Raw genomic sequence first — 27,518 nt, forward strand, 5'->3', positions numbered from 1 at the left:
TATTATCATTTTAAACTTAAACTACTTATATAATAGAACAAACAAAACAAACATAGGGAGTATAACACAAGAATCCTTTTAGTGTTTTACTCCTCAATACATTTTCCAATACATATCAATATACTATTTTCTGATTTAGTTTTTGAATGAGAATGTAGTTGTTGAGATTGGTCTTATTCTGTTATCAAACATTTAGTGTAGTCTCGCCATTTACTCACTTATAAATTAATCAGCTAACGAACTAGTAATTGATTTCAATTATATTGCTTTTGTTTTATTATAAATATCACTTCGACATTTTCAATGGAGATTAAAAAAATTCTATAATAGATTAATATATTGATATTTAATACATGATTAATTAAATAAAAATTATTCAAATAAAAACCTATTGATCATTCGAAAAGGTAAAAATAGATTTAATATACAAAATTATATTAAAATTGTAGAATGACACTTATTTTGAAATAAAATAAAAACTAAAATGATATTTATTATGAAAGAAAGAGAACATGTAATAGCAAAATTGTATAGATCGTCATACTTGTGAGCAAAGTGTCGAAATGAGTTATCTCGCTCAACTCAATTCAGTTCATAATAAATTCAGATCTTTCATGAGATAACTCAATACAGCTCATTTATTATATGAGTTTCAATATGTAAGCTCGAACTCAGATCATCTGGATCATGAGTTAAATGAGTTAACTCATGATTAAATCTAAAAAATAAAAATAAAAAGGAATAAAATTGTTTTATAATTTAAATATTAAAAATTCAAAACGTTAATATTGAATATCGAATAAACCAACACCTGATAATATAATAAATCAAAGCTAAATAAGTGATCTAAAATATATTCTACGCAAGAGTGTTGAGATGATTTATTTTCAGACTCTTCATTTATTCAAATCGTAATGATCTATATTCCGTAAAAAAGTCTTTGGAATATTTTTCTTTATATTTAGTTATAAACATGAAAGATACGAGGATTGATATTAATATTTTTTTATATTTTTATATGTATTATAAAATTTTGGTTTTATATTTTAATTTAAAAAATAAATATGATTAACATAGAAATTATATTTTATGTATATACGACCAACCTCATGAGTTAGCTCATTTTGACATTGCTCACGAAAAATCGAGATGATATGAGCAAGTCATAGAAGTATAACTCATATTGACGCTTCTACCTGGTGAGTGCATACGTGGCTGTGAGTATATAAAATGGGTAGTCTTTTGACTTTCAATGGTATTTTTCGTTGACTGAGAAGTCATTTAAACGAAATCGATCACTTCAAAACCAATTAAAGCGATTAGAGAATTTAATATTGAATGCACCAACTTATGTCTATTGTCAACTAGAGTAATAAAGGAATTCTCGGAGTTATTCAGAAAATTAACAAATGTGAATTGTATAGTTTAATTCTATAGTACTAAGAAGTAGGTTCTAATTAATTACATAATAGTTAATGAACGGATTTATTGCCCGGACTCATTAAGGCTTCTCAACCAGAAATTTGCCGGCAAATTTTAACACGTGGCATGTTTTAACGTAAAACTGAAGCAATTTTTTTTTTTTTGAAAAAAGCTTGACTGAAGCAATTTTTTGACAAATTTTATTTTCACATACTATCATTAATATGTGAAAACATATTATACAAAAAGCCACACTGCAGTATCCGGTTTCACGTTCGGACAGAGTTAATTTTCTCTCTAAAACTATACCAGATTATAAGATTATGATAAAAATATGTAAATAACGACCTAAACAATCATATTTATTACACTTTGATTAAAAGCAAAAAAACAAGGCTACCGTTCCTCGGGCTCTCGATCCTGAAACGATAGCCGGAAAACCCAATTAGAGACTTTCATCTTTCTTAAACTCTTCAGTCTTTGATGTTCACTTTGACTTCTTGAAGTAGATGACGGTCCATCAACGAACATCTTCAATCTATTTAATGCAACCTTTAGTGTTTCTTCGCTCATATTCGCGAAACAAACCCTAAACCAACCCGGTTCATTGCAATGGCACGAAGAACCGGGGGAGATATTAAGCTTAACCTCATATACGATCTTTTTCCATAGCTCAATCTCAGCTTCAAACGTGTTCGAACTCAGCAGGTGTCTCATGTCGACCCAACAGAAGAGTCCGGCGTTGCTCTTGAGACACTCGACACCAGCAGCCTCTAGACCCGACACGAGCTTCGCGTGCCGCTTTTTGAGTCGGATTTGGTTCTCTTTGAGGTAGTTCTGGGTGAAGTTTTTGTCCGATAACAATGCTGATAAGAGGTATTGCGTTTGAGAAGAGATTAGACCAAAACTGGACATTTTTGTCGCTGCATCGACAACAATATCATCGTTAGAGTAAATAACTCCAACGCGAAAACCAGGTAGGCCTAGATCTTTAGACAAACTGTAAACGATGTGGACACGTTTGGAAACATCGGTGTTTTCGAGCTTTTTCTCTTTGAGAACTTCCATGACGCTGATGAAACCAGGAGACGTGAAAACGGTACCCGAGTAGATCTCGTCGCTTATCAAATGTATATTCTTACGTGAAACAAAGTCTAAGAGATGGTTTAGTTCGGTTCGTGTCGTTGTAGTACCCAACGGGTTAGATGGGTTGGTTATAAGGACTCCTTTAACTTTTAGGTGTAGCTTTTGAGCTTGCTCGTAGGCTTCTTCGAGTGCGGATTTAGTGATTTGGAATCCGTTTGCACTCGTGCACTGGATTGGTACGATCTCAGCTCCGGTTCGCCATTTCAAATCCCTATCAAATCTGTGATTTTTAAATGTATAAGAAAAGTGTTTTAGTTAGCGTAAGTTTCATGTTACTTGTGAATAAAGCAATGGTTTGACTCCAAAAAAAAAGTTAACTAACCCTGGATAATATGGAGTAGGGAGCAAGAAAGCGTCTCCGGCATCAGCGAGACAGAACATAAGAGTTTCGTTAGCCGAAGTAGCACCCGCGGTGAGGACAAGCTTTTTCGGATCAAAAGAAACTCGGTTTCCTCTATTTTCCGACATGAAATCTGCCATAGCCTGAAAATAGTTGACAAAAAAAACAGCCATGTTTACTAAACTGTCGTCTTTTTCTTTTGGGTCAAACTGTGGTCTTTTTTTAGAACTGGTAAACTGTGGTAATATTTGTCCAATCATTTTAAAAATACTTTGAACCGTATATATAATCTTACATTCTTGAAGGAAGGCAGGCCATGATAGTCTTGGAAAAGAGCTAGTTCCCGGAAAATAGATTGGCCTTCTCTTTCGAAGTTTGCCGCTTCCGGGTTCTTGGAAAGCCATGATTCAATAAGATCGAAAGATAACTGCAAGATCGTACGATCGTAATATATGCATAAATTTCTTTTACAAAAAAAAAGAACCTTATAGTTTCTGCTATACATTGTTGAATATACTTACAATACGTTTCGTTTAAAACTTTTACTGATTAGTGCAAGTGATTAAATTACCTGATTTTCTGCGAGACCCATCTGGATAATGCCGTCTGGGTTCTTGATGTCGTCGTAAGGGTTCTTTTCGTATTCCTCCCAACCCAAAAAGTACGAAGAGTCTTGTCCATGAGTGTTGCAAGTAGCTTTTCTTGACAATAGACCCATTGTTTAGCTCTAGAGAACGAGAGGGTAGGAGAATAAAATGGAGAGAAAGAGTAGACAAACGATATTTGAGAGAGAGAGAGGAAAAAAAAGTTGGTGTTTTGATTGGATTTTGAGTTTTGTAGGTAAGCTATGATCGAGAAGTCACTAGGCATGTGTGGATGTTTATATATAGTTTTCATGCTAGGCCACGACAGAAATTTGTGTGTCTAGCATATTAGTTAATTTACGTAAATCAATTATTTTGTATAGATTAATTAAGAGAATTAAATAAATAATAATCAATTCACGCGTTTCCATCCACCGTCCCTGCTCACTCAAACAAGCTCAGCTTAAAGTGTTATTATTACGCTTACTACAATGGTTTATGCTCTCTTCTAAAGTTGTTTTTTATTGTGTGAGTTTAAAGTTACTACAATGGTTTTTTACGCTTACTACAATGGTTTCCATCCACACATGTGGTGACGTGTGTCGGCTGTATTTGTATTTTGTTCTCAACTAATAGTCTATTTATATATCTAAAAAGAGTATCTTTTATGTAAAACTAATTTATAGATTTCAAATATATCTCTATAAAATTTCACAATACTAGACTGAAAGGCAAAGTATTGGAATGATAATGTTACATCGAGGCTAAGAAAATATAGTAATCATGTTCTCTGACCAAATTAAAATATGCAATTATGCTCGATGACGTGTACAAACGAAATTAAAACGTTTTAAAACCAATGGGAACCAGAAGAACATGAAATCTTTGAACGACTGATATAGTTAGTTTTCTCGCCGGAAACGTGTCGGAACTTACCAAGCCCAGCTTAAATTATAAATTATATTAATAATAAATGCATAAGTACCTTTTTGTTTTTTGAAATGCATAATAAATGCATAAGTACCTATTTTGGAAAAAGATAGAAAGTTGGATATCCGACCAGTAATTAGTTAACTATTTTAAGGTGTGAAAATTATAGTCGACTTTCTAATTTCATATCTCATTCTCATCTTGTACTTCCCGTTATTGAAAAATTGATCCTTCTTCTGATGCCGAATCACATTACCTAGCCACATGTTTTTCAGTTTAAACTTTAACACATGTCGGCTATATTTCGTTTGCTTCTTCTTTTCATTTTTTTGTTACTTTTGTTTTATTTTATACAAGGTCTAACCGGTGACCAACAAGTACAAAAAAAGAACAATGATTTTTTTATTATTTTTAATTTTTTATTATTATTTATAAATAGTAATTTTTTCTTTCCATTTTTTCCTTTTTTTATTCAAGAAAAATATAGAACAAATTTGTTTGTCACCAAAATTAATAAAAAATAATAATTTTTTTATTTTTTATAATTTTATTCCTCTACATTTTTTACCTACTTATTCTTAATATTTTGCGATGATCAAATTGTTTTTTATATTTCCAGCTTGTAAGTAAAATGCTAAAAATAATTATGAAATAAAATAAAAACTGAGACAACAACTATTTTTCAACAACTTAATATACATGTTCAGTAAACGCGCCCTTAGTTTGTAGCTCCCTGATTAATCAGTGTCCCATTGTATATGCACATTCTGATCACCACAGTACCACACCTTAATTATGAACCAGTTCAATACATTATGTACTTTTATTTTTAAGTTCTCAAATGATTACCTTTCTGTCATTCCATATTTTATAAAGATGATTAAAAATTGTATAGAGAATTCATAGACTTATAGAATCTCTCCTACAAAACGTATGGTGTTCTTAGAGTTTTTAATGTCCATTTTAAAAAGAACCTAATAAATCTTACTCCTACTTACTATAAAATGTTATGTTTCATCAAATTTTTATTACACCTCCATATCTCCATATTTTCTTTATTTTCTCGTAAATGAATATTTTCTATGTATGTATATGATTGTTACTCGTAAGTGATTGTTCGTCAAAAAAAAATTATATGATCTATTGTTACTTATTAAAAAAAAGATCCTTTGTTAGCTTTTCAGCCTACAGCTCATTCATCAAATTTTAATCTAATCAACACGTTAAGTCGTTAACGGTATTAGCAAAAAAAATACTCGCTTCAACGTGTAATATATGTTGCATGTAAAACATGATAATAGTTTGCTTAATAGTTTGACATGACAAAGATGTGACAAAAAAAAAGTAAAACATGATAATAGTTTGCTTAATGTAACATGATGGGATCCCCTTTTGAGATCTCCAATTCGGTTTCGTTTTTTCTTCCGCAGCGAATATATTAAAGATTTACAACAAAAAAACTGTATTTTCTTTTCATTGATTAAACCCCCACACGTATAATATTTCATGTTTACATATACCACACCAATTTAAAAAATAAAATTAGTTCACTCTTTAATAAATTAGAAACTATTGACATTTCATAACTGCATTAGCAAATTAATTAGTTAGTACTTAGTACTGTATTTTTTTTTTTGAAACTACTTAGTACTGTATTTTAAACTAGGAGTAGTTGTGATGTCTCGACATTTGATTCTAGAGCAAATTGTTAACAAGAGGTCGATAATAGTTGATTGCTTGAAGTCTTTTTTTTTTTTGATAATCCAGGGTTCCTCGGTTCGCAGGTCATTCCTTAGGCCAGATCAGGCAGCGGACCACTTCACCCAGAAAAACATTATTAGTGATATGAAAGAGACAGTTCGTCTCCGGCTGGGGTCGAATCCGGGAGTATGACAATTGGCCTCCAATGCTCTAACCAGTAGAGATATCTCATCACGTCTGCTTGAAGTCTTCTGTGTATATTTTCTCAATATTTTAACACTCGGGTGTTCGTTCGCAACTTCATACGATGCTTCATTTTCTAACTTTTCGACGTTTTTTTTTTGTCATCTGATGGATTTATATTAATTTTGAAAATGGGAGTACACAAAGCCAGCAAAGGTGATAAGACCTTTCTGGAGCCATAAGCTGGTTCGGTGATGGACACCATCCAGAAATACAGATTGATACTAACACTGAAACCAGAAACTAGACTAAAATTAAAAACAAAGATGAGGAGGCTGGTGGAGATATATGAAAGACTGTAGCACTGGTGAAGCTGACTGGATATGAGAGAGAGAGCAATGCACACCTAATAAGTTGAGCTGCAAGACAATATCCACGAGCGCTTTCAACCGAGAAACCCACACATAGAATTACCGAGAACTCACCAACAATTAATACAGGTTGAGAAAAAACATGAGGGAGACTGGAAGCACTTGAAACCCACTAAAACATAACTTTTCGACGTTCGGTTTGTAAATTATAAAAAGAAATATTTAGCGACAAGTTTTTGACTCTCTGAAAAATGTTATTGTACGATTTGCCTTTGGAGTGACCGGAATTTCCAAATATATGTATGTTAAGTCTGATAATTCATTGATTATGGCCGGTCGATTTAGTCAAACTTTGGTCCGAATCAAAACATTTAATAGCTTGCCAAGAATTTTCTTCGGCTACGTTTCATTGTCAAACTGCGCATTGATGTAATATGGATATTCTTGTTTCTTCACTATATTTCAAATATCGGCTGACTTCGAAGTCAGTATTTTTACCTCTAAGAATTTATAGGCCTCGGCAGGGATCCAATAGAATTTCGATTTTATCCAATCAAATTTTGATTTTCTGAGTTTACCAAAATTAGTCACATTTAGATTATTTGAAATTTTGGTTCTCGAACCAGTTCGGATTCTACCGAATTCGGATCGGGGTTAGTAAATCTTCAGAAATCAGTATAATCCAATATAATTTCGGGTCGATCCCAATCGGTTTTACGGTTTTAAAATACCTGATTCATATTTACTTTGTAACCAAAACATAAGTAAAATCGGTTCTTCAGATTTAAAATATTTGCTTTGAACTTTTTTGTAACCAAAACATAAGTAAAATCGATTCAGAAATAATAAAAGAACATCTACAGTTATCATTCAAAATCAAATGAAAAAAGAAACATATTTATTGACAAAAAAGAAAACCAAATAAATAAAAACATAAAATAAAAACCAAGTTCTCATAAAATGAGAAATATTTTTAAAGAAAACAAAATCAAAATGTAAATATTTCAAGATTCAACAGCCACATTCAGTCATCAACATTCATGTAATAGAACCACCAACTTTCATATAATAGATAAATATTCTAGATGTTTAATATATCTTAATATATTTCGAATATATATTAAGAGTTGAGATCATGTTTGGTACAATGTATTTTTAGGGTTTGAATGTTTCAGATTCTATTGGATATCTATTTAGATTCAGATTCGGTTCGGATAAAACTCATAGCCCGAAATATCATAAACAAAATCCATTCAATATTTAGGTTCCGATTCATTTATATCGGATCATATTCGGTTCGGATTTTTGGATTCAGTTTATCTGCTATGCCCTATATTTCACAATTTTAGGAGAATATAAGTATTTATTTCAGATAAATAAAATTGTATATACTGATCAAATTTGAAATGTTTTACCACGCGTGCACATAGCGGTGCTACGTAACAACTTTTATAAGTTTATTGGATTCTTACCCGCCCTTAAAAAGGTCGGTATATTTTTGTTTTACATTTTTTGAAAAAAAATTAAATTTTATATTTGTGTTCTTAATTATATAATATATTTTTTTGAATGAATACTAAGAAGTTCTAACAATTATACTAAAATAGTTACACCACACCTATATCAATAGGTCATGTTCATGTTTTAATAGTATTGATATGTTAGATATGATATTATATTTTTTACCAGTCAAGAAATGATTAGAGCATCACATAATGGAACAATGCGGGGAAAATGTCGCTAACAAGTCTGAGATTAGTTATTCTATTCCATTTGATTTATAGTTTTATGCATGTGTACACAAATTACAAAAATATTTAATTTGTTTATTTTTAGTATAAAGTTATCATTACTTATATCACTATATTTCAACCAATAAAATAGAACAGTATATAAATCATTAAATTTTGCATTGAAATTATAAAATAATATTTATTTTTTGAAACAAAAATTTTATTCTACAAAAAGATAACTAAATTGAAACAGAAAGAGTAACAAAGAACACTGAGGCGATTATAATAGGGTCCTTATATGATCTTGAGATGCAACAAGCATGGGTCCATATGTATATCTTCCGACAAGACCTTGCTTTGATTTGATTCTTTGATGCTCTCTGTGGCCTTGGAGTCATACACAAGTGAAGACAAGATGCGGTATAATTCCAAAAAGGATGCAAATCCCAAAGCATAAAACTAATACTATGGTTAATTAATAATTCATTGATCTTTAACAATATCTTTTTAGTAAGATACAATCTACTCTATTAATTTAGGGTACTAAAATTTATCTACCATTTAGTAGTTTTCATTTATTTTTAAACTTTTTTAGAACAGCACGTGTTTGGACATGTAAATATGTTTGGTTCCTTAAATATATCAACTTAACTTACAATTTAATTGAAACCAACATAGAAATACACATTACTTCGGTTATTTTTAATACCAACTTTCATACCAAACCACAATAGACAAGTTATAACTTCATACCCAACTTAGATAAAACCAACTTTAAAATTTTATTTTAATTTGGTTACCGCACTCTACTTCTGCAATACCAACACATTCCAGTTTTTATCCTACACTTTCATCGTTCCTTAAAATTGGATGACCTATTTGCTGAATTATGTACAATAAACCATTCCATGCAGTTCTATATCAATATGATTGAAGACTTTCATGTTCAAATAAATTTAATTTTACTTTATTTCAATATTCATGCAACTTCAATACATCAATAATGTCGACTATAACTATAGTTGTTCGTGAATCATATAAACTATTAAATAAAAATACAGGATATAATGCACATAAAAATTACCTATTTTGTAAAAAAGATAACTTATTTGTCTAGGCAAGATAATAACGCTATCATACATATTTCATTAACCCCTTTTCCGAGGCCGACAAAACACTAAGAAAATACAAAACCAAATATCGCCTATAATACTTTTTCAAACTATTGAAAATATAGCAACTTAATCCAGAATCAAAATAGAAAATTCCATACACTGTTCAGATTCACGCATTCAAATTGAACTCAAAATTTTATTAGATTTCTTATGAAGTTATTTGAATGGTTCCTATATTTTTGAACTGAAATAAAAAATCATAACCGAACTGGAATCAAACCAAAAATTAAAAAACATAACTCCGCGCTTTTAAGCGCGAGTATTATCCTAGTTAATTTTAAAGTTCACAATGAGATAAATCAGTACTGAGACATGATTTCCACAAATTATTGGATTAAGATTATATGTTTTTACTGGAGATTATAATGTATTGAGTGGAAGGGGAAAACAAACAAGCAAATAGACAAGATATACAATTGAAATGAGTCTAGGTATAAACATTTTAAAGCATTGGTATGATGGTAAATTAATATATTATAACATTGGTATGATGATACATGTCATACTATTCAAAATAGGGTTTACTGGTTTAGTTTAGTAAATTGTTTTTAAAAATAAAAAGTGCACTTGTTTCATGAAATAATATAATGTGGCGAATGATCCAAATTTTAAGAAATAGGAGTATATGACTAGCGATGTAAGAGAAGAGTGAGCACGTGAATGCCCAAACGCATATATGTCCCACAGTGACAAATGTAAAATATTATGTGTTTGCAAAATATATTTATATAAAATCAATAGCCACGATGTGAATTTCCATGGAGTGGGTTTTATAGTATTGCCAATGTATAAATAGTTAATTTTGTCGTTTTCTGATAAATAGTTTGGGTTCTATATTCAAATCGAGTCCCAACTAACGTGACGTTCACGTTGCTCCGATCCTCAAGAATGCTATAGGGGAGACACTATATGGACCAATTTGCTTCACCTCCTCCATAACGTAGGACCCTTCTTCAACCCCTCCACTTTCAATTTACATTACCTCCTTTGTCTCCCTTGCCTTCCATATAAAAACAAAAAACAGCTCGATATTTGTAAGTTTGACGAACTTTTCAAATGTTATCCAATTTCATATGTCGTACTTTTGACTCGGATGACAATAGTGTTGGGTACGCGACCCAAAAACGACAACACTATCCAGTACCGTTGAATTAATGAAAACCGATCGTTTAAGTTAAAAATTTGAGTTCTATGCAGAGTTTACTTTTATCCGCAGTAAGCATGAAAGTTACAAATCTTAGAGTTAGAGACTAGCCCAAAAAATGGGTTTGCATAACCGTGATAAAAACCTAGTCCCAGACTCCCAGAAATTTAAAGACTAGCGAAGTGCGATGACCGCAGCCATATTCATGTCGACTCCCAACATGTAGACTCTTTTTCATCCCGTGGCATATGTGCTATATAAAAAATAAAAGAGGTTGAAGTTTTGTGGTTAACCCTACAAATCACCGCGATGTTTTTTTCTGACATCAGTCGCACTTTTCGCTAAAGCATGTATTTGATAATACAAATGGTCAAATAAAATATTTAAAATCTCTTCATATCAACACATTAAAAAAACAAGTATAACAAATATATTCGATGAATGGCAAACCAGCATTTGTGGCATATAGTACTTCGTAAATATAATTCTTACTTATGGTGGTTAATCAAGTAGTTAGGTCAATGAAATTCAAACGGGTATATGGATTAGTTTTTGTTAAAATTTGTGACAAGTTGGAGTCGAGTTAATTAATGTCCGTACATGTTGGAGACAATGAAAACACGCGACACTACATGGAATGGTTCCAATAACTAAACGCGATTTCTTGGAAGCTTGCATATTTGTGTAGTGTTTAGGCCTTGAAATTGTCCCTTGTGTGTGTCGTTAACAAGTTGCAAACTTGGTTGAAATGTACATATATAGTATATACATTGTTCAAGTCAATGAAAATTACACATACTATGTCAATCTTTATTATCCATGAAGTTTGAGATAAATTACACATTGTGTTTTAAAAGGCTAAACTATGGCAATAAAACGACTTCGCAAACGATCAAGAAGGGCTCACAGTCAAGTCGACTCCAGGTCTTTGTTGTTAAAGGCAGACCGAGATGCCGTATAGGCAATGATCCCACTGATATCATTCTGTCTCCAGGAAACTCTATTTGTAAATGCTCATATTCATTTGATTAATCCATATAAAATTTAATTAAAAATGGCTAAACTATAATCAAATATTCATATTGGTAAGGGAATCGCTAACTCTTATCACAACATTTCTAGTACCGTTGTCTCTGACAGCAGTGCATTGTCTTTTGCAACTAAAAACATTCTTATCATCATCACCATTAACCAAAAAATATCTTGGTGCACTGTTAGTCTTTAGGAACGAGTAAACTTTTATATAGAAAATTTAGTATTTTTAAAAAGTGGAATTTTTGTCGTGAAGGATACATATCAATTTGGGACAGACACATATTTTAATTGACTAAATAACAATGTTTGAAAACGTCACCAAATATATTAATGGTTTATAGCAATGTGTGAGAAAAGAATATAGTTAGAAAAAAGAGAGTTTTTTTTTGTCAATTAAAAAAAAATATATAGTTAGAAAAAAATATAGTTAGAAAAAAGAGAGTTTAATTTATGTAATGTACGCGTGGACTGGGGGCTTGTTTGTGTATGGCCTATGGGAGTGATATTGAAAACTTGAAATCGATGTAGTATACTCCCTATTATTTTTGAATCTAGCATATCCAATTTAATTATCTTTATAGTTGTTTTCCCATGTTTAATTTGTGTAAAAAATGTGACACCGACAGTTATTGTGGATTGAAGGGAATAGCAATTTGCTTTTGGGTAAAACAATAGTTAGAATTTGTTTTTTTTTGTTTTGACATCTGTTAGAATTTGTTTAAATAATATATAAACAAATTATGGAAAATATATATCATTTTATATATTTTTACTATAGTTGTAATAAATACTGTATTGAAATCATTATAAACGTTAACACAAAGATAACAATCTATCCGCCCCTAGGAAGGCTGAAATATGATGATGCCATCCATGATGACAATAAAGAGACTCAACATCAAAATGATGAATGGTAGGTTTAATGGGCTACTAATGGGTTCCACTCCTTAATGTATATAGCTCCAAATCATTTTAGATCCCTTTCAATAGTTTTCGTATCATCCATCCCCCATTCCCTCTTGTTTCTTAAGTTGCAGCCTTGAAAGCGATTGACATTCTATTAATGACTTGTATATACTGAAGTTTTTGGTAAACAGTTTTCACAAATTTTCTTGAAATAAAGATATATCAAATGTTCATACCGATCTACAAGATCACTCAAACTCTTTTTTTTTAAGATCATTCAAACTCACTGAAGAATTCCCATAACGACTGCAAGTTTGTTAAGAATTGGACCTAGATTCTTCCGGTAACTTGGAAACAGAAAGCCATGAATCATATGAAATAAAGAAAAAACTGAATATCATGGTTAAAGCCTAATAACATGCCAATCCAAACCCATATCACAAGTAAACAATACCGCATGCAGTATAGCCCATCAAGTGTGAGTTTTAGCTTTATAGGCCCAAACTCGTGTGTTAATAAGAAAAAAAAATAGTACTTGCGCATATGCTCTCTTGATAGATAAATAGTTTTGGTGTTTATGCTTTTGCTTTTGTTATTGATAATCAGCGAAGTTTACAAATATGCAAAAATGAGACTAAAATAAAGAAAGATTTTAAGCCAAACTTCATTGTGCATACAGAAAAGTTTTAACAATTAACAGAGAGAGAGAGAGAGAGATATACACTTTTACATGACAGAGCTTATTTTCTTTTCAATGAACGTGACACATTTTTCAGACCAAATAGAAAACCACCCATGACGTAGCTATATTCTCACACTTGAAAAGTCTTGAAAGCAATGTTGTTTATGATGTCATCATTGAGAAGAAGAATGAGCAGGAGGAGCTCTGTAAATGGCAGGAATGGTTCGAGGGAAGAACATCTGCCTCACACCTTCTGCTTTAATTATTGGAAATATAATCCCAGAAGCACTCTGTTTCGCAACAATGACAAAAAAAAAAGATTCAACGTCAAAACCTCTACATTAATCAAAGTTTATTATTTCAAGAAAAGCAACGTACCGAGATAAGTCTAGCTCCAAGCCACAATCGTTTAACTGAAGGAAGAGGAACAAGCAAACGACCAACACCGAATATAGCCACAGCGAAGAAATGAAGAACAAGACTCATAGGTCTCGGGTTCAAACCAGAGAGCAAAGCCACTGGTCCCGACGAGCAAACACCTCCAAGACTAAGATAATCAAAGCAAGCTCGACGCATCTCGCTTCTCGCATCGTCAGGAGATGCCAAGAACACTTTATACAAAGCCCCCGCGAGTGTATTAATAGTCGACGCAACAGGTTTCCTCAACGTGTAGAACGACTCAATGTACTTAGACAAAGACTCTTTATCGGTCAAGTCCACGAGAGGGTTCAAAAGATCACGTAGGATGACTATGTCAGACAATGCCACGGTCATACCACCACCTGTTAGAGGGTGACGCATGTTGAACGCGTCGCCAAGAAGCAAAGCTCCTGGTGTAGGGATGGGATCAGCAGGCATGCTTCGGTTCGGCATTGTTCTTATGTTACCTTTCTCAACAGCTGAGATAAAGGCCTCTCGGATCTCGATAGGTATCTGTGGTGCAACGGTTATCTTGAGATGCTTAGCCATGTCGCCGTTTGCGAGTGAAGGGAGTTTGGAGCCAGGTACGTCCACCAAGCAACGGACCTCAGAGCTGCTTATTGGGTAGAACAGAATGGGTGATGGGTCGCCGAGGACAACATGGCCGTGGTTTGGAAAGGGAAGCTCGCAGTTCTCTAACACGAGACCAACGAAGTTTGATGGTACTTCCACTTTGGGTTTGCAGAGAGAGCGACGTAAGTTGGAGAAACAACCATCACATACGATGGTGAGTGGAGCATATGATCTAAGCTCTTGTCCTTCTTTGGTTTTGTATTGAACTCCTTTTATTACTCCCTTTTCTTCCACTAATGATGTCACTGTTCCTTGCTCCATTCGAACACTGAAAAAAAAACTCAAGTCAGATTCTATAGTGTAATAAACGGCCTAAAAATATATGTAAACCACAAGATGTTAACTGATTCTTAAGTGGGGTTCTTAGCTTCGACTAAGAGACGATTCTTAACTTTTAGTAGTTAAAATCTAAAAAAAAACTAGAACCGAGAAATATAAAAAATATCTCTTGACCGAAAAATATAAAAAAAAAGTGTTAAATCATGAGTTAAAAACCCTGACTAAAAAACTAGGATTAATCATGCTCTAAAGCTATACTTTATAACTCATTTAAATATCTAGAAAAAGTCAGATTTCACCTATTTTGAGGATAAGTCTACGCTTTTACGCAGGTCCGAGATACATTAGGTTAATCAAAAAAAAAAAGAGTACTTCTTACTTGGGAAGTGTAGAAGCTTTCTCTCGCATCCTCTGCACGAATCTACCATTGTGGAAGCTGCGACCCGCAATATCAGAATCAAACTGTTCCAAAGGGTAAGAGAGTTTGGTGTGTTTCCCATCTTTGAAGAGTGCATAACCAAGAACTCTCTGCGCATCTATCTCCTTCACACAATCTACAATCATGCAGTAGTAACAAGTCAGCAATCTAGAAAAAAAAAAGAGATGAAACTTTATTGGTTGGTTTTGGTATTACCTTCAAGCCCGAGTTCGATTAGCTTCAAGTATCCACCTGGTTGAAGCAATTCACCAACAATCCGGTCAGGTTCGGTTAAGTCTCTTTCAATAACGTGAACTCTTCTCCCTTCCTACACAACATGCCAAAAGGAACTTAAAACTTTGGTTCCGTGACGTCAACAAGAAACCATAAAACCAGCAACAAGCAAAACTCATGTTTCATATGTAAGAGAACACGATTGTCAAAGTAAACCTAACATAGCTTGTGTCGCAAGGATTCAATGAAGCTCTAGAGGCGATGAATAATAATAATTAAATAAACAATTCAATAAGATTCAAACACAAACGTTTACCAATAAATGATAATAAACAAATTCTTGATTACCTTGCCAAGTGTATGAGCAAGGGCGGCGCCGGCAACACCAGCACCAACAATGATGAGATCAACGTCATCGTTTCCAGGTTTCACCGTCAAGGGTTGGTTGATATTGCTCACAATCTTCTTGCTGTGACGTAGACGCAAGATGTAGAGAAGCAGAGACGCAAATAGGGAGGCGAAGCATGTTGTCAGGATTAAGTGATCGACGGCCATTTATCTCCGCCGCGCGCAAAGAGGGCGAATCAGTGTCGGTGATGCGAGGAGGGTTATTACGAAACGACGCGTAGTTTTGCTGTTTGTGTAAGGAAAACGATCTTGTTTGGTATTATTATTTGCCAAGGATGAAGAGGTTGTGGTTGTGAATCGAAGTCGTGGCTTCCTTTTAATTTCACAAGTTTGCAAGGACGAAAATAATAATTAATATATAGGTAAACCGCAATAATATTTTTAGTAATTACAGAATCAACCTAAACACATGAGTCATGACAATGTCTCGTGTGTTTCAAGTTCTTTTATTTTGTAGTGAAATGCTAATTATAACTATTCTAGGTTTAATTTGTTGTGTATACCAATATAACCCAAATCTGTCGATCACGATGACCTGCCTACATGTGACAACGAAAATTATCAGAGAAGAGGACACGTGGAATGATATTGCCTTCATATCTCCTATAACAAACAACCGTTACATTTTTCGACGCAATTAAATTGCAATTAAATTCGATTGGGACAGAATATCTAAGCGCCAAAACATATGACTCCATGTGGACTAAAATGTTTCCAACCCTACAAACTTTTCTACCGATCAACCACCGCAAAATTGAATTAATTATCAAATTGACTAATGTGTCGAATCATAACCCAAAGGGCCTATAGTTTAGGCCCTGGACTGGTGAAAATACTTGGATTTTATATCAAACTTGGGCCATGGACCGATAATATACGTTACGGGTTTAAAACCAACTGTTCACAGATCACAAGTCTACTTGTTTTCGAATTAGATAAAATGGGCCATATTTGTAACATAATTAATTGTTCACGGCTCAATAAAAACTTTTGCGTCCGAATTTGGGCCGACTCATCCACACGTGTGGGAAAACATGTGCAAAGGACATTACGTAATGTACTAAGCTCAATGGTTTCAGCTTTCAAGTTCACCAATAAACCACCACTCATTCTTCATTTATCATACGTATGGGGCTACAGTTATATTGCGTCAGGCATCATTATTTCAGTCTCTTAAAAGTTTTCGAGCAATAAATTCTCTCAATTTTTTTAATTGCTAATTTTCTTTTTGTTTATTTTAAAGTTTCCTAAAAATCATGGAGGAGGGAATATATTAAAATTTTGGTGAAACTTTAGGGAAAAGCTGATACGGGGGTGGGGTGTGAAAAAGAGACAAAAGGAGGGAATATAGAAATGAGGTGGAGAGGTATGTTGGATTGTTGTGGGACTATATGGTCAATAAAGCAAATCGCATTATTGGAGACATGTTACATATTTTACTTACTTTCATCTTCTTGTTTCGATGTACTAGAAAGAACAAATGTATCAGAAAAAATTATATTGATGTGACAAGAATTCTAATTATTACATATGGTCATATGGATCATTTCATCTCCACGCACATTCTCTTTTCATATTTTTTACCTTAGCTTTATAAGATATTAACATTCTAATCAATTGCCAAAACCATCAATGCCATCACATCAGTCTTTAAATGTTCACGTTTTCGAAAAATAACTAAGTTCGTTGAGTTTCTAAACATGCATGCTACTAAAATGTGGTGTTGTCTGAAATGGTCTTAAATCTTTTTCCATGATTTCAAGACTCTTTTCCTTGATCAGATGACTTAAAAAAAACACCATGATCAGATGACTACAATATAAAAATTATCCATATAAATTTACGGACTCATTTGACAATTTGCATATGTAATTACGAGGCATGGTTTGTAAAAAGAAATTCATTGATAACATATGTTATAGAGAGATTCATTCTGTTTCACATGAATACAACTCAAAAGAAACATATACCGCTCCTAAGCAGACTATTTATACCGATTAACTAAACCGAATAATAAATCAAACCGGATAAACCCAGAGATAAACTTAAACACTTGGATCCTAAACCAAGAAAACCAGAGTTAGCCATTAGATTGGATCAAGAATCAGCCCACGCAGCGAAAACCGGCATCTGAGGCAGAGTAAGAGAAACGGTCTTGAGATCAGCATTAGGGTTCGTAGTCCAAGAACTCATATTTCCGATCACATTTGCTCCGAACATCTTCGGACCAACTTGAGGCAACGCAAATATCGTCGGAAAACTCAAAACCTTCTCCGGGCTACCCACTTCTTTATTAGAACCACCGTCCACGACAGCGGTTAGAGCGGTTTCCACGTCGTTATTGTTGCGGACCACGATGCTGTTGCTGTTCCTTCGAGCCATCTCTCCAGACAAGAGTGTGTTACTAGCCATTATGCGATCAACAGCGTACCTTGTTATGTCAAAGTTAGTCACAGCGTTTGTGCCACGGAACTTGATAGCTGCAACATCGTAGGCTTCCGCCGCTTCTTCTTGAGTTCCTAATAGGATAAAAAAATATGCCGTGAGATACAAGCAAGTGGAGAGGATTTTGACTGACCATACATTCATGGGTGAAAATTACCGAAAGTTCCGAGGTAGAGATCTTTGTTTCCAGCGACTCTACCGATCCGAGCTTGCCACCTTCCATGCTGGTGATGTCTATTTTAACAGAAACACGAAGTCAATATGAAATAAATAACAAAAACTATATACTATAAAGTTATTACAAATTTTAATGAACTTTAAGGTACCTGGTGACTCCTCTATAGATGGAAGCACCCCTAGAGAAACCACTGCTTTTTCTTCTTAAGTGTGCGACGTATTCTTGTCGAGTCATATTCGTCATGTCATCAATCTCTTTCTGATAATTCTCCACCTTTAAAAACCCGCCCAAAAACGCTCAATTAGCATTAATATAAAACATTAATATCAAAGAGATATAAAGTTGGAAATAAAACAAAATTAAAAAAAATGAGAGAGAAAATGGTTTACAGAGAAATTAGTGTGAGTAGAGGGACCCCAGTACTTGAGTGCAGCAAGATCATATGCTCGAGCAGCTTTCTCCTCCATATCATAACCCCCTAAAAAAATATTTAATCAAACAAAAAGCAGTCAAAATCCATCATTTTTTCCCTAGAAAATTTAGGGGGAATCATGAATCCATGAAGATTGAAGTGTGTACTTACCCAGATAAACTGAGAAGAGGATCATCAAATCATAATCACACATAGAGAAAATAAGAACTCAGTGTCAGTAACATGTCCAATAAAAAGTAATATTCCAAAAGTTTCAATTTTGAGCTCGAAGCAGAATAAATAAAATTATGTAAAGTAATAAACCTTGTCTTCCTTTTCTGCTATGACCTTCCTTCTTGAAACTATTGTCCCATAGATGAGCTTCATATCTACCGGTCCATCTATGTCTGTTTCACATGATTTAACCCTTAGAATAAATACAAGAAAATTCCTAACAAAAGTCAAATATTTTTTTCTTTAAAAAATTTAATAAGAAAATAAAACCTTGTAACGCCTCGGTATTGCGAAGTTCGTTGTCCAAAAGTATCAATGGATTTTCTGTGAACAGTCTGTTTCTGTCCAACAACCACGACTTCTTGTCCTCTCTTCTTCTTAGCAGCAGCCGCCATTGTTGTTGTCTCAAATCCAGAATTTGTCTCGATCAAAGCTTCAGAGATCTGATGGTGGTTTTGGTTTTGGTTTTGGTGGTGGTGAGAGCCAGTGATGCAGCTAGATTGTGACCCAGGGCTCATGGACAAGCTCAGTGACTGTTGAAATTCCCCATATGCCCCTACATTAAAAGACCCTCCTCCATGTGTCAAACCAGGGTCATTCTCGTAGTTTCTTGTTTCTTCCTCATGGTGGTTTCTGGTTTGAGGGAAGCTAAAGAACTCTTGAAAGTTGGTGTTGTTGTTTGAGGCATTTGTGGTATTGTAGAATAAACTATCTAAGCTAAGATCCATGGCTTCTTTGTGACTCGTGTTGTGATGATGGGTCCCAAAGAAATCTTCCATCTTTGGAGATGAAACTAAAAAAGCCCAAAAAAAACATAAATCCTTAAAACCAAGCATGTTCCCATCAAAGAAGACACAACAACAAGAAGAAAAAAAAGATAGTTCATATTCACATTACTACTATTAACCTTGAGTATGGTGATGATGATTTGAGTGAGAAGATCTGTTGAGCGCTTCCACTAAGCAAAGTGAACCGTCAGATCTGAGTGGCATCACAGACATTTGAGAATACATTTCCCTAGCTGCTGAGTTAGATCCGTAGCAAACTCCATAGTTGCTACTGTTGTCACCAACAACAAGCTGTGGTGGAACAGAAGAAGTTGCAGCAGCTGAAGAAGACGAAGACGAGTAAAGAGCATCACCTCCACTCATTTTTAACATATTCGAAGACAACGAGAACCCTAGCAAATTAGTCGTATTACTATCATCATTATCATAGAAAGACTTCATTTCTTTTTTTTTGCTGCTCTTCTTCCTTCGATATATATATATATAATGTCCTCTCTCTCTTTTTTTCTCTTTTTTTATATTTTTAATTTTAATCTCTCGAAGCGGTAAGCTAAATCGCAATCATTGACTAAAGAACGAACTCTTCATCTTTATTCTCTATTTCTTTCGGAGGAGAAGTGAAAAGAAGGAAGGGGCTTTAGGATTTAAGATAAGGGGTTTTGAGAGTTTACTATTATATGGAGCGAAGAGCAATGCACAAGGGTTTGCCGTTTGAATCCGTTGGGATCTGTGTTCTTATTGAGAAAGACGTTTCTTTACTTTTAAATTTCATTTTTTTTTTCGCTTTTAGCCCTGCATATTCCTCATCGTCCATCTTACCTTATCATTATAGGTTTTATTTTTCCCAACTGAATTTTTATAAAAAAACCTTATCATTATAGTTTATATTATGTTTTCCTATAGTCTTTGGTAACATTTCAAAGTTGATACTATACTGTTATGGCTACGAGATGCGTAGATAGACAACTACGTACTAACAAAAACACTAACACTCTTTGCTACGGATAACAGGATTCTTTAACAAAATATTAGATAGGTTGTTTTACTCGAATATACTCATGATAACAATTCTCTCTTACAAAAAGGTTAACTCCTGAGAAATCTTAGTAAAATAATTCTACCTATATTTTATTTTATATTTGAGGGCTGTCCTTTATTTTTGTTTTGGTCGTATTTCTTGTGTAGCACAGATCACATTTTTAAAGAGACAAATAACATAAAGGAAAAATTTCATAAAAATACCTGAACTAAATTTTGTTAAGCTTTTTAATACCCAAACTTTTTTACTACCCAATTTAATACCCCACCTAATTATTTTGTTCATTTTAATACCCAAACTTTTAAAACTGTGTCTATTTTAATACCCGAACTTCATTTATTTTAATAAAATACTAATAAATTTCAAACAAAACTTAAAAAATCTAAAAAATCTAAGAAAAAATATTAAAAATTCTAATTTTATTTTAAGATTTAGGAACAAAGGTAGATAAAGCATGGAAATTCTATTTTTTTTTTAAATAAATGAACTTAAATGAGAAAAATAAATTTCGTTTTTTATTTCAGAAAACAAAGTAAATACAATATTTAAAACTTAGAAATTTTATTACGAAATTTAATATTTTACACTATTTAATTACTTTTATTTCTCAAACCCCAAAAAAATTTAGAATTTTCTGAGTTTGTTTTGTAAATTTTAGAGATTTTTAAAATTTTATTTGAAATTTATTAGTATTTTAATTAAAATAAATAAAGTTCGGGTATTAAAGTCTGCACAGTTTTAAAAGTTTGGGTATTAAAATGAGCAAAATAATTAGTTGGGGTATTAAACTGAATAGTGAAAAAGTTTGGGTATTAAAAAAATTAACCAAATTTAGTTAGGACATTTTTATGGAATTTTGCCTAGCATAAAATTGGAATTAAAACGTTGTTCCAATCGTTAGCCTCCGTATAAATCATTAGAGGAACAAAAAAAAGTGCATACGAATACAAACCTATAAACCGACAAAAACTATACAGAAGTCCACAAAGGGTGAACAAAACTCCAAAATTCCTCATGACCGACCGTCGAAATTACGACGAACCTCTGGGGGCTCTAAATGACCCGACATATATAGCTCTGCATCCTTTGTATTCATCTTTTTATTTTGTAACCTTCCAAAACTTTAAACCAAGTGGTCGCTACTTGTATTTATATTTGATTTCGCAATACATCTACAAAAAGCTGTCTCTATATACGTGACATGTTTGTACCCCGAGCAGCACACTGTATTCAAGAGTTTAACAGGTTGGATTAAGGAGATACTTTCTTTTTTGGAAAAAGACGAACTAGATCCCGATGCACGAAACAAAGAAACTGTTATTGAACAAATTAATACTTTTGATGATTTTCTTTCTTCCACATATCGTAGATCTACGAAATTTACGTAATGTGGATACATGCAAGATATGTCAAACTTTTTTTAACAGTGAGAACTAACTAGATATGTCAAAACTTTACGTACAGTAAAGCTCAAATGTACGTAGGCCCTATGATGTCTGCCACAACCAGCTGTACTGTAGGATAAGACACCTCTACGGCGCCGTTTTGCTGAAGAACTACACATCCATCTTTAATCACTTTGACTTAATTATTACTCCCTCCGTTTCTTAAAAAGTGTCGTTGTGACATTTTTCACACAGATTAAGAAAGTTGTTGAAATATATGTAAGTTGTAATTAATTATACCTATTTGACCAATAGTATTTTAGATAAATAAAATTATTTATAAAATCAATGCAGTTTGCAATTAATTTTTCAGCTAAAAGTTATTATAATTTACATTGGAATTGTAAAGTGACACTCTTTGTGTAACAAGAAAATGAACTCAGAATGACACTTATTATGAAACAGAGGGAGTATCACTCTTTTCCAATTTTATAATGGAAACTATTTAGTTAATACTTAACCAATATTCGCGTTGATTTATAGCAATTAATAAATTATTTAGCTAAATAATAATTCATCTGTTTTATTTTAATTGTTTTTTCAGATTTATCCATACTAATTAAGAAAAAAATTAATTTTGTATATTTTCAAAATAATGATATCATGTATTTATACACCTAACTAAATTTCGATCTAATAAATTACAGAATATTGTTAATAAATTTTGGATAAAAACTAAAAATATATATTTATTTTAAAAGAAAATTTTTACTTTACAACAATAGATAAATTGAAACCGAATAAATACACAAAAAAACTTGTATCTAAAATCATCTGGATCGTTAATTATATCATAGCTAAATCTTGTGATTTTTATATTTTTACAATATTTTTTCAACTTTTCTTGAGAGTTTTCCCTGCAAAAGATAATTGAAGACTTATCTGATTCTGACCAAATGAAAACATTTTTTTCTGCTGGATGATTTGCTTTTAATGTATAGTAGTCGTTGGTCAAATATCTGCAGTATGCAGCAGAGGAAATTCAAACAAGAATCAAATAATATTATTTCTGGATTTACAACAATCACATTTTTTTAACTGAAAATTTTGTCTAACAAAGAGGAAATTCAACAACAATCACATTTTTAAGTTTATGATTTGCAAGGATCCAGTAATCAGGCAATTTTGTTAATAAGAAAATTTATTTGGATAATCAATTGAATGTCATGCAGAAATATATAATTATTGAAAGCCGTAAATTTATTTAACAATGCTCGAATTTTATTCTGTGTAAATTAATATTTTTTAACTTTACAATTTTTTATTATTAATTGACAAAAATTATATTGAGAATATAAAAAATGTATATTTTATATTTTTGAAACAATAAGCATGTTTTTGAAACGGAGTGGAGTATTACATACGTTCAATGATGAATATCAATATCCTTACACAGATAATTAGAAATAAGGCGTAAAAAGTAACGAAGATGATTATCCAAGTATAGTAGCATCAAATAATAAACCGGAAACAGCAATGTTATGAGATTTCGAAAGAAATTACCAAGGAGAGTTAAATTGTTTTGCATGTGAGTCAGTGAGTGATCGAGAGACAGATTTTCTAGTGCGAATGATTTTGTTGGAAAGATAAAAAAGGATAGTGGGAGCAGTTGCGTTGGAGGGAAATCATATGCACGAAGAGGTCCTTCTTCCCTTCCTTTGATTTTGGTAATGATTAACAATTCCACAAAATATCAAAATTTAAATAGGAATATCTGTGTAAAACGTTTTAAGTTTATTAATCCATCGCCTTTCACCAAAAAACAATAGGAATATCTGTGTATCAAATTAGTTTTTGTTTTTTGTCTTCTCAACAATAGTTTTCTTGATTGTTTTTTTCTCTCAAAGCATTTATAAATCTTTTTTCTTGTCAATTTTGGTCACTTTGGACCTTTAATCCTCAAACTGCGGTAAGGAAGGGTCGAACCCCTCACGCCACGGCCCGAAGGCAGAGCTCAGTAACCACTTGGCTACGAACAACCCGGCAAGCATTTATAAAACTTTAAAACGTTTTATCAAACGACGATATAATACAAAATGTTAATAACCGCCAAAAGTGCGATAGAAAACGCTAACAGTAAATGCAATTCGAGATAACTCATTATTTAATTTCTTCTCTGTTCACGAGCGAAGCAGCTGTAGATTCTTAAGGACTGAGACGACTCTTGGCTTCATGCTGACTCTGCAAAGCCCCTTATACCCCTGATTGTACATCTTTATTGGTTTGATTATGAAAACTCCTTTGAATTTATTTTATCAAGTTATATAATTTCAGCAGTTGAGAAAGAAGATATATGTAACTGTACACTTCAGTAGATTCTTCCATATTTTGAGTTCTAGTGTCATTGATTTGTATAAGTGTACTAGGCCCGTACACGTGTAGATTAATAAAAACACGAATTAGTAAATACTTATTCCCTCATACTCATAATCACATTGTTGGTTAAACAAAGCAAAACAAATCCACGGATATCATTCTGGTCCAACTTTTTAGGGTACGGATTATAATAAACCCGGTTTTATCTAGTATCTATAATCAAGTGCAACATATAGAACTATCCATAAAAGCAGAAACATTTGGTTGGTAATGTCAGCGTATAAACATTAATGCTAACTCATTTAAATGAATACTTCCAATATAAAAAAATATATACACATGTGGATAGTTATTGAACTTAAACACACGTACAAAAAAAACTTTTTTTTATCGAACGGATCAAAATTTAAGATGTCGATTAGGACCACTATTGTTTACATAATTACCCGAACGAGACAGAATGCAGGAGATTTTTGCATGAATGGCGACAGACAAAGGAGAACACACAATTATAGACAAATCATTAAAATCACGATAAATTTCAATTATATCGTACATTTAATTTTAATATATAAATAAGGGAAATGTAAGAGAGATATCAACGTTGACGTTTGATGACAGGGGTAGATTGGGAGTTTGTGAAGATATTGAGAATCCAACACGAAATCTAAAATTAGATTTTGCATGCAGAGAAATTCAACTGCCAAATACACAGAGAAGATTAGAGGGTGAAGACAGCGACCACTTAACAGAGCATGTCTTCTACTTTTATTTTTATTTTTCTTTTATTTTTTCTGAGTTATTACGATTCGCATGCTTGAAGATAAAATAACATAAATAGTCCATTGGGGGCCTTTTCCATATGTATTTAATTATGGGTATTCATCACAAAACAGTACTATTGATTTAACTTTTTCTTGTCTAATCAGGATTTTAATCATATTATAGCTTTAAGGCACTAGCAACATTTTTTACTTAATTAACTAAAGCAAGTTTGACACAACACTAATCTCAAAACCTGCAAGCTTGGTACTAATGGTGAAAATTCACCACTATATAGAATTCCACAAATCTAACTATATGAATGCAACAAAAACAGGTAGGGTGCTGTAAAGTAAACTTAAATGGACAGGTTATTTGATAAAACAAAACTGTAATGAACTCTTTTAACTTTGTAAGCATTTGAATGTCAAAAATGTTATACCAGTATTTAAGAACAGCGAAAATCGGTAGGTCTGAAATGTCATAGTCCAAGTAATCGAGGCCAATATGTCATGTCACATCTGAATCCTTATGTCATTCTCTCTTTATTCTGCATATTGATTACCCATGGATTGGATCCATCCTTTGGCCTCATCGCGACTGGTATACAAAAAAAAAACTATTCCTATTAGTTATTAGATTCGTTCACATTTATTATTAATGATAATGAATAAGGGAATGGTGTATTTTCTCTAAAAACTATTCATACTAGTTATTAGTACATCTACGTATTCTATACATGCAAAAAGGTAATAGCTATTCCCCTCCGTTGAAAAGAATTGTTAAAATATTGTTTCTTTGTTAGATATTCTTTCGCAAAAATTGAGAAAAAAGCCACTGGGATATTTAAAAGTTAGCGAAGTCCCTCTCCTTTGTCTAAAGGGTGACAAAATTGTGATTTTAATTTTCAAAAACAAATTAAATCAGATTAATGTTATAAAAACCATGCATAATAGAGAATAGGAGCATCCATGATCTTCAATTCTTTATTAATTTTAATATCTTTTTCTAGATTCATGATTCAAATAATTTACTATGGATTCAGGGTCATCTATACTTATATGCACTAGTAATTGATAATATGTAATTCAAATATATAGATATAATATTAGCTTCCTCAAACTTGTAAGGCCAAAACAGTGTCTTTAAAAGATTAAACTTGTGATAAGTTGGATTGCAAAATGTTTATGTTAGTAAAATGTATATGTTCAAGTTGCTATGAATCTAACTCCAAAATTTAGAACAGGCTTTGATTATCACATCTCAAAGTGTATGTGAATTTTGAATTTCCTTATGCTTCATAGTGTTCATATATCATGCTTCTGATTATAGTCAAAAAGTCATCCAGAAGAAAATTTGTATATTAAAGAAAACTCCAAAAACCTAATAATTTACGAAGGTGTCTCTTTTAGTGATACATGCCTCTCATGAGTTCTGCGAGATCCCTTTTGAATTGTCTTCCTGATAGTTTTTCTTTACACTGTTTATTGGCTTTGGCTTTTCATGAAAAAAGCAATAAGAATGAGACCAAAGAGAGGACTTTGTTCCTGGTTTTACCCTTTATGTTTATTTAGTTTATAACATAACAAAATAAAAATAGCCAATAGTTAGAATCGGAATGTATTGAATATGACAGCCATTCATTTTCTTCCACTTTTGTTTATTAAGTTTTTAAGAAATAAAAATTGTTATTTTAATTTATGGTGGACAGGTTGATCATGTTGTTAAATTATATTCATAAACAGACCTGGTCTTCAAATTCTGGATCCATGTTTTTTTAATCAAACCATATTCATGTTAATCTTAAACATTTACATTAATCTCAAAAATGTTCAAAAGAGCTACTGAGAGACAACAAACAACAACAGTGAACAGTGATAACATAAGAGATAAAATGATGATACAGATCACAAAAAGAAATCATATGAAATCGTATCGTAACAATGTCATAAGTTTCAAAAAAAAAACAATGTCATAAGTTTCTTCAAGATCACATCTAGTGTAACACGTAGAACCACACACACTACACCATACGGAAAGAAAAACAGGCAATGCGAAAAAGATCTTGGCAATATCAACAAAATTTGTTCATCTAACTTATTCCATATAGGGGGAAATATTAGGAAACAAGACTAATTCAAACGAGGGACAAACA

The 27,518-nt window shown here is 32.5% G+C and overlaps 3 protein-coding genes across 3 annotated transcripts; all 3 read right to left on the reverse strand.

The window, feature by feature from the left end:
* Positions 1-1,726: 1,726 nt before the first annotated feature.
* LOC108841986 (1-aminocyclopropane-1-carboxylate synthase 8) lies at positions 1,727-3,753 on the reverse strand. The gene is made up of 4 exons (XM_018614775.2): positions 3,480-3,753; positions 3,204-3,335; positions 2,891-3,051; positions 1,727-2,788 (listed from the first exon to the last, which is right to left on the reverse strand). The coding sequence occupies exons 1-4, from the start codon at positions 3,624-3,626 to the stop codon at positions 1,819-1,821; spliced, it is 1,410 nt and encodes a 469-aa protein (XP_018470277.1). The 5' UTR covers positions 3,627-3,753; the 3' UTR covers positions 1,727-1,818.
* A 9,552-nt stretch (positions 3,754-13,305) lies between these two features.
* LOC108818016 (squalene epoxidase 3) lies at positions 13,306-16,083 on the reverse strand. Its single transcript, XM_018590866.2, has 5 exons — positions 15,685-16,083; positions 15,319-15,430; positions 15,064-15,238; positions 13,731-14,673; positions 13,306-13,642 (listed from the first exon to the last, which is right to left on the reverse strand). The coding sequence occupies exons 1-5, from the start codon at positions 15,889-15,891 to the stop codon at positions 13,526-13,528; spliced, it is 1,554 nt and encodes a 517-aa protein (XP_018446368.1). The 5' UTR covers positions 15,892-16,083; the 3' UTR covers positions 13,306-13,525.
* A 1,546-nt stretch (positions 16,084-17,629) lies between these two features.
* Positions 17,630-20,504, reverse strand: LOC108820976 (AP2-like ethylene-responsive transcription factor ANT). The gene is made up of 8 exons (XM_018594024.2): positions 19,921-20,504; positions 19,284-19,806; positions 19,104-19,186; positions 18,951-18,959; positions 18,757-18,845; positions 18,516-18,640; positions 18,347-18,423; positions 17,630-18,263 (listed from the first exon to the last, which is right to left on the reverse strand). Exons 1-8 carry the CDS (start codon positions 20,240-20,242, stop codon positions 17,842-17,844), a joined length of 1,650 nt encoding a protein of 549 aa, XP_018449526.1. The 5' UTR covers positions 20,243-20,504; the 3' UTR covers positions 17,630-17,841.
* Between the last annotated feature and the right edge of the window lie 7,014 nt (positions 20,505-27,518).

This window comes from Raphanus sativus, chromosome 2, assembly GCF_000801105.2.
Source record: "Raphanus sativus cultivar WK10039 chromosome 2, ASM80110v3, whole genome shotgun sequence".
NCBI classification, from domain to species: domain Eukaryota; kingdom Viridiplantae; phylum Streptophyta; class Magnoliopsida; order Brassicales; family Brassicaceae; genus Raphanus; species Raphanus sativus.

Excerpts from the sequence above, each read along its gene's own strand:
- LOC108841986 (XM_018614775.2), bottom strand. The coding sequence starts at position 3,626 with ATGGGTCTATTGTCAAGAAAAGCTACTTGCAACACTCATGGACAAGAC. Across the intron at positions 3,336-3,479 it reads TGGGTCTCGCAGAAAATCAG|TTATCTTTCGATCTTATTGA; the intron begins GTAATTTAATCA and ends ACGATCTTGCAG. Across the intron at positions 3,052-3,203 it reads GCCTGCCTTCCTTCAAGAAT|GCTATGGCAGATTTCATGTC; the intron begins GTAAGATTATAT and ends AACTATTTTCAG.
- LOC108818016 (XM_018590866.2), bottom strand. The coding sequence starts at position 15,891 with ATGGCCGTCGATCACTTAATCCTGACAACATGCTTCGCCTCCCTATTT. Across the intron at positions 15,431-15,684 it reads TTGCTCATACACTTGGCAAG|GAAGGGAGAAGAGTTCACGT; the intron begins GTAATCAAGAAT and ends CATGTTGTGTAG. Across the intron at positions 15,239-15,318 it reads AATCGAACTCGGGCTTGAAG|ATTGTGTGAAGGAGATAGAT; the intron begins GTAATACCAAAA and ends GCATGATTGTAG.
- LOC108820976 (XM_018594024.2), bottom strand. The coding sequence starts at position 20,242 with ATGAAGTCTTTCTATGATAATGATGATAGTAATACGACTAATTTGCTA. Across the intron at positions 19,807-19,920 it reads TCATCATCACCATACTCAAG|TTTCATCTCCAAAGATGGAA; the intron begins GTTAATAGTAGT and ends GGGCTTTTTTAG. Across the intron at positions 19,187-19,283 it reads CAATACCGAGGCGTTACAAG|ACATAGATGGACCGGTAGAT; the intron begins GTTTTATTTTCT and ends CATGTGAAACAG.